The 7,717-nt window shown below is 37.2% G+C and overlaps 1 protein-coding gene across 1 annotated transcript in view; it reads right to left on the bottom strand.

Annotated features, from left to right (window-relative positions):
- Window positions 1–7,717, bottom strand: part of AKT3 (AKT serine/threonine kinase 3) — a 327,132-nt gene that overhangs the window by 22,307 nt on the left and 297,108 nt on the right. The window contains exon 12 of the mRNA XM_019527250.1: window positions 3,844–3,931. Coding sequence (XP_019382795.1) covers window positions 3,844–3,931 — 88 coding nt within the window. The remainder of the gene's footprint in view (window positions 1–3,843; window positions 3,932–7,717) is intronic.

The following is a 7,717-nucleotide window of genomic DNA, read 5'->3' as shown; positions in this document are numbered from 1 at the left end:
CAAAAAAAAAAAAAAAAAAAAACATGAAAAAGCACAACGGAAACTAAGTATGAGACAGAGAAAGATATATACAGAGCACAGTGGACAGAAATCTCTTTCAGGTCCTTTCAGATAATTTACCTTCTCCTCCTAAGTACCATTTATGTCAGCACAACTACCTGTATAAATATATTTAGACTTCAAGTATACCAAGTTAAAATTATGTACCACTCTTTTGATCTACTCCACACAACTGTATCTAAATTCATTTTTTCTAAACACCAACTAAAACTTCTGAACCACCATCTTACGCACATCCCCAAGGTCTTGTGTCGACCAATGTACACAAACTCTGTGAGGCATGTGAAAATACACTCTCAATTTTAGATGATGAACCTCTACAGAAATTTACCAGTTTCTGTAGAATTCTTGTAAAAAATTAGGAATTGACAAACAAGGCTTCAGTGCTACATAGTACACCAGTAAAATCCTGCTGCCTGCTACGTTACCCAGACTATCCCTTGGGATGCCACACTTTCTGGACACAGTTTCCAGAACTTACTCTGTCATACAGTTGGCCATCACTCTGGAAAAAATCTTTTTTTCCTATATTCTGCTCTCCAAAAACAAGGTATGCGTTTTCGGGGGCATATTGTATACAAAAAAATATGGTACAGGTACACAAAAGGATATTACATCTCAACTGCATGCTTATGAAATTAGAGGCATAACCAATCTTTCAAGACAGACTCTGTAAGTAAATGTCACCAAAGCTCAAGTTGGGCCATGTCACACCCAGGGGTTATTGCTGTTGCCTATTACTCTATTATACACTAGTGACTGTATGTAAAAAAGGAGAATTGCATCCATATCAGGAAATAGTCTACAGTGAGGGAGCATCATACTGAACCACACCATGTCCCCTCCAACACTGCTTGCTCAACAACTGGCACACGCATACAATGCTACGCTGAGGCAACGACAGTCTTTCTGGCTCTAAAGATAGAACATGCAGTGGGGCACAGTGTATCTTAATACAATGTTCCCTGCCTAATGCCTGCCCCCCCCTGTGTCTAACCTGTAGAGTCAAAAGTCCAGAGGGAAGGAGTCGCGCACAGGAAAGCAATAAAGCACCCACCTTAATCAGCAAGGGCCTGGTGTGATCTGGTAGAAATTTTAAAGGAGGTCCCCTTCCCTATGACTTGTGGATGCTGATTCTCTCTCCACTACAGATTTTTTCAGACTCAAGCATATGTCCCTGCATCAGCTACAAGTTCACATTTTTATGTTTTGTAATTATGAAGACTAGAAATATTTTTTAAAGAATAATTCAGATTTGAATTCATCTTTTGTCTCTAGCAGCTGAGGTCTAAAGGTCATCTGTCCCTCACTGCACGCTTGCCCAAGATGTTTCCAAACTCCAGTGAGGAAGGGATGTGTCTGAGGAGCCCCATATAGCATTAAAAAAAATTTTAAAAAAAATCAAATGCTGAATATCTGGACAATCCTTTGTGAATGGCATCTCATTTTGCCAGGCAATGTAGGTGGAGTTTGGGAAATAACCCACTCTCACACCCTTCAATTCAAGTTCTTCATGCTATCCATCACTGGTCAACAATAAGGGCAAATAATAAATATAATACAATTATATGTCATAGTTTCATATATTTCATATGAAACTATGACATACAATTGTAATTTGTAGACAGACAATTTTTTTACCATCACAAGGCTGTTCATATTTTCTGTATAACTTCCCAATGTTCAGTACTCTGAAACATATTTTATATTATTGGACCAAAGTAATTCATCTAATAATAAAGACTCATTGAGCCAAATATAATTCCATACATTAGGTGTCTAAAATTTTGCTTAGACCATGGCAATAGCGTGTCCTGCCCAGGAACCTTGAACCCTCAGTCTCAAATATTCTTGAGATTGGTTAATGAAAACAAGGCCAAATTAATCTCACCAGTGTTAGTTCAGGGTTAAATATACCCCAAATTTTGGATGGCTGATTTTGGGGGAAAGGTGCATGTGTATGTGAGAAAATATGGTAATTTAGTTTATTGTGATAGTTTAGTTAACAGCATGCCAGATATTTAAGCCTAGATATTCTTGTGGCAGCAAATAACATAATTTGATACCAGTTGTGTAGAAATATGAATATGTAACTTATATTGGTTCATTCTAAACCATAACTTGCCAATACATAAAAAATAGAAAAAAGAACCCCCCTACAATAATGAACAATGAAAATACATATACCAAGGTAGAACACAATAATAGCTTTCTTGTCACGTAGATTCCTATTCTAGCTTTTGTATCTGGCAGAGAAATAACACACCAACCACAACCACACAGTCAGCGTTCAAATTCTAATACAGCAACAAGTGAAAAATATGGCACTGTAGTATGAGCATATGCTGTCTCTACATGTGGTTTCTATTTTCCCTTTATTCAAGCAAAACCAAGTAAGAAAGTGTATCCTATAAGAGATATGACATATTTGGCAGAGAGCTCAGCAAATACAAAATGACTGGAAAAAACAAATGACCCTATCAAAATACCACAGGCCTATAACACATAAGTACCTTTAAAGCTATAGAAATATTACCGTCCACACTTCTAAAACATACATGTCAAATGCAGTCTCAGTTCTAAATAAAAATAAACTTTTCTGAAATCATCTGAGAAATCACCAGTCGCAGGAGGAGACAACGGACAAGGCACTGTGAGTTAAGTCACTAGTGTGAACAAGTATAACTACATTGAAATTACTGAAGACACGTCCACTTTCTTCTGGGTTATGTTCGTTCAGTATTTAAATGTTAGGTACATCTTTAAAAATCTGACTTCTCCTTGGAAATAAAAAAAAATTAGAGAATGCCTATTTGTTATGTATCCCTTTAATCTAGGCTTCAGTGTTTAAATAAAAAGCAGCTAAAAAAACTGAAGTCTTGTCATTAAAATGTTTCAATATCAATAGTCAGAGATTAATCATGAAGAAAGTAAAAAAACTCAAAGCCAAAAATGGTCTACCCCACACCTAATTGCACATTAAGCCCATGCACCTAAGGTGAATTCATTTCTATAGCTACCAGCACCAAGTGACCAATGTGGTTAAAACTACATCCACCTATCTTCAATTGCCCAGCCAGAATAACCAAGTACCTATTCACAACGAGGTCAATGCAGAGCAGCCTTAAGCAAAAATCCAGAATTAGGCCCTGAACTTATTGCTCTGTAGCTATTAGAAGACACCTGAACTATTCTGCCACTAACTGCCACAAATAAAGGATTGGAGATGCTATTCATGTGTAGCCAGCATCTTTACCAGTTTATACAGCTGTAAGATAATTAAACTCATGCTCTACACTTACTCATCCCACTTACTGACTCTCTCTCTCCCAGTCTCATTTTATTTAAAAAACCCCAGAGTACTCTTTCAAGTCATCTGCATTCCTCTGTACATCCTTTTAATTTGTAATGTGTTCATAAAGCAATAATTCTCACCAAAAAACAAGACAAAATTGGTCTTACATTGGCCAGAAAATAAAAATAAAACTGGGCCATTACCTCAGCTTTGGAGAAAAAACGGAGGGGGAAAACCCTGAACCTTTAAATAAAAGAAAATCTTTAGTAATCATATTTCTATCTTGGGTGACATATGTTTTAGAACTTTGCCAAATTTTTAACAGAATATTGAAAAAAATAATTAAACTGACCACTGGTATACAATCATTAAAAAAGTAACAAAGAAATGTCTGTTTACCATTATGAAGTAGAAGTTCAATGACCGAGTCAACTATCAGCTGACTGTCTCACAGAAACAAGACAATTCACTGCTATATGAAGACGTACCTTTTTATCATATACATCTTGCCAGTTTACTCCAGCAAAGAAACTGTGCCTCATAATTTCCTTTGCATCATCTGGGCCCCCACCAAGACTGAGAAGAGAAAAAAAATTACATATTACCCAAATATTTTTAAAACTATTATAATTGGTAGTAGGTTAATAGTTTGATCCTTAATGTTCTGGTACAATTGTTATCTTTTTTAGCATGAAATTCTAGACTTAGGTGCTATTGATAGTGGAGGTGATAATAAAGGCATATGTGACAGTGCCACTAGGCAAATCAGCTATTTGGTTATTCCCACTCTCCTGGTATGCCAAGCTTCACTCACAAATTACTCACTTTAAAATGTAGCTAACTTTAGTTTCAGTGAAAGACTAGTGCTGTAGTATGGCAGCATAAAGAAACATCTCTATTGTAAAAAATTGCCAGGGAAGTACCAGACATGAATCAATAACAATTTACACATTATTTTTATACAGTGCCCACTGCTGTAGCATCTGGGTGCTGTAACAATTAACCAATTACCATAAAATAGTCTCAATCTGAGTCAATTAGTATAAATTAATAAATTGTAAGCCTGCTGAGAAGGTTATTTAAAGGCCATTGTAAATAACCACACTATTCACTGTGGCCTAAAGCTTGCCAAACCCAGACTCTGGCAAACCATCCGAGGGAGTGAATTCCATGAGTAGGAGCTCGTTGTTGAGTATGCCTGGCTAGTGGCATAAGACAATGAAGCTTCAAGAAAAAAAAGAAATCAACCAATCTTAACTGCTGCAATGGGACACAAAAAAAAAGTTAGGGGTAACTGGGTCCTAGACCAACAGAAAAGAGAAAAGAGAGTAAATGGTACCGCAATTTTAATCTGATGGGTTAAAAGGTAGTCAATATAGACTACAGAACACACATGTAAGATGGTCACACAGGTTTAAATTGAAATTTTCAACTTTTTTTCAAAAACTACTGTATGTGGAGCATATCTTGTAGTCTGGAGACGACAAAGGCAAAGACCAGTGTGGTGAGATTTACATGTACCCACCACTGCTTTCTGAAACTCAAGACATAAAATCTTAAGGGTTGTAGGCCATGATGGCAAAGGGCTAGCATGTGTACCCAAACAGAGAATTCAGGAAGAAATGGGTAACAATAATTATACAATTTCACAGAATCTTAGGGCTGACCGGGTTCTCCAAGGTTGCATAGTCCAACCTGTAACTGTGTCCTCATATATGACCTATACAAAATATAAAGAAATGGTGCCTAAACACACACTTGAAAAATGCAGTTCAGAGTGTGTATGAACTCTAATTTCTTTCTAAGACAGTCAGCCATCAAACAGTAAGCTTGACATATGCTCTATAATTTGGGTAAACTCTCTATCAGCAACACAGATAAATCATGAAAATTATTAACTGGATCCATAACAGAACCATTGTTATTGGTGATATGTCTCTGTCTCATGCTGGCAGCACAGCAGATGGGCAGTTAGAATGCATGGTCAGGTAACTGCTATGCAGAGGTTAGATGCAGAACAGATGGATAAGCTTCTTTGTGAATCTGAAGATTCTGTCTCTGTATCGCACACAGGAAACAAAAGTATGAAACAAAGTAGTGCAAAATGCGCAGTGAGGCCCTTCTATTCTCCATTAAAACTCATCTCCACTAAAACAATCTTTGTCCCACTCCTGCCTGGTCCCTCAAGTCAGCAAAGGAAGAGTTGCCCAGACTGGTAAAAAGTCAACATTCTACAGGCATCCAACAATAGAAATACCCTGGAAACAGATCAGTCCTATATTGATTATGTAAGGATATGGCTCAACCCAGACTGATGAGGACTGAGAGTTACAGTGTGTTCCAACACCGCTTTCCCAGTAATCTTTCACAAAAAGTGAAATGTAAAGACTGTCATTAACTGGGAAGACTGCTCACCTGCTTGTGTCAAGAAATGATGTTAAACACAGCAATGCAATTGTATGTAAAAAAGAGAAATGTTTCACTTCATCAAAACCTATTCAATTTTACAGCAGTGAGCGAACTCAGACTTTTTACATCTGAAGTCACTCACTATTCAGTCTGGCATCAGTGTCATTAAAAGTCTTTGATTCACAAGAGTCAGTGATTTTCACTTTGCTGTTCCTTGTGGACAACAAAAATGAAAAATAGGTCTTGACCATCACCACAGCTCTGTAGCAACTTGTTATGGAGTCCTCCTCATTCCCCTTCTGTTTCCCGAGTACCCGCTCAGGATTGCCTGCCTACCTGGCTGCTAAGGAACCCGAATGGCCTGACGTCTCCAGCCTGGTGTCTCAATATCTTCCCTGATTACCTGTGCAAAGAGAAGTTGAGCTGCAGTTATCCCCCCCTCCCCCATGTACCTGCACCCAAAAATGTGTAGCTTGGTAAATATGGATCTATCATAAATAGTTTTATCGGAAAATAATAATTATGGAAGAGTATTCAACTCTAAAGATCAACATTTACAAAAGAATACCATGCTTGGAGACTAAAAAGCATTAAAAGTTGCTACAAAAATAAATATTTATTTTACTGTGGGATGATGTTCTCTATGATTTAGGTACTTAACATTTAAAAGAAGAAAAAGCAACAAGGAGCTCCCCCCAACGACCCTATACAACCCCGTGCTAGAATCAATTCAAAGTTTTAACAGACAAAGAACTACTGCTTGAATTTCACTTCTTCCTTCTGTCAAAGGCATAATGTAGTCACTTCAGAACAACTGAAATTTAGGCAGGTTCACTTCAAGCACTCAGCCTATTAAAAGATATTTGTAAATTGATATTCTCAACCTGGATTAATTAATCCAGGCAATAAATTCACACAAAGAACACTATGTGGTGCCCTGCATCTTACTTGGAATGAACACATACTATCATTATTGATGTGTCTCTGACCAATCATGATTTAAGACTCAGAATTAACAGCAAAATAAAACAGAAATATGTAGACAGATATTTTCACATATGCTCTTACAGCTACTTCTCCAAGATGTTACTGATAAAATAAGGATAAAATATGTTAAAAGAAATATATCTTTTTAATCACCCAAAACCCAAAGGACTATTTGAAATCTGGATTGTGCACATAAGCAATGGAAAAGGTATTGGAAGCATGCTTCCAATGATCAGACTAGCTTTCCATGTACAACTGAGACTAAAGATCACAAAACTATGATTTTAATCATAACTATTTAGTTGAACATATCCTTTTATTGTATTTCTACATCTACCTTTTTTCCTAGGACAAGGCCTCTTCAATTCTCCTCTATAGGAGCAATAAGATCAAACTATCCCTGGGCCCTGGAGAACAACATGAGTGGCTCCTTGCCTGAGCCTTTAGTTTAAAACTACTGGTTACTCTGTTGCCAGGGCTTTTTTAATCTTTGCTCACTGGCCAAAATTTAGGATTTGCTTCTGCTTCCCAAGTTTCTTTTGCTGTTAACTCAGCAAGAATTAATTTAATATCAGTAGATAACTGAAAAATATAAATGTAATCATCTTCCAACCCAAGCTGGATTTTCATACATTTTGGGCAAGACTAACAACAGTGAAAACCTACTGCACACACTTTAAGAACTCAGGACAATAAATTCAGACAGACCCCCAAGTTCAGAACAAAGCTGCTAGCTTGGCACCAAATAATTGTGCATCAAACCTAATCTAATAGGCTGCTTGAAGACTTTAAAAAACAAAACAAAGCAAAAAAAATGTACCAGAAGCAGCACCGTGTTACTCTTACCCAGCTCCACAGCATCAAGCACTTCAGCAGGGCTTTTTGGCGCTTTTATCTAAAGCTGCTATTAGATATCTAAATCAGCTATTTGATAAAAGCACCAACCCCCCCCCCCCCCCCCCCCCC

This window comes from Gavialis gangeticus, unplaced genomic scaffold, assembly GCF_001723915.1.
Source record: "Gavialis gangeticus isolate Ggan-Ray unplaced genomic scaffold, GavGan_comp1, whole genome shotgun sequence".
NCBI lineage: Eukaryota > Metazoa > Chordata > Crocodylia > Gavialidae > Gavialis > Gavialis gangeticus.
Note: the sequence above shows the minus strand (reverse complement) of the source record. Positions and strands in the feature narration are given on the sequence as shown.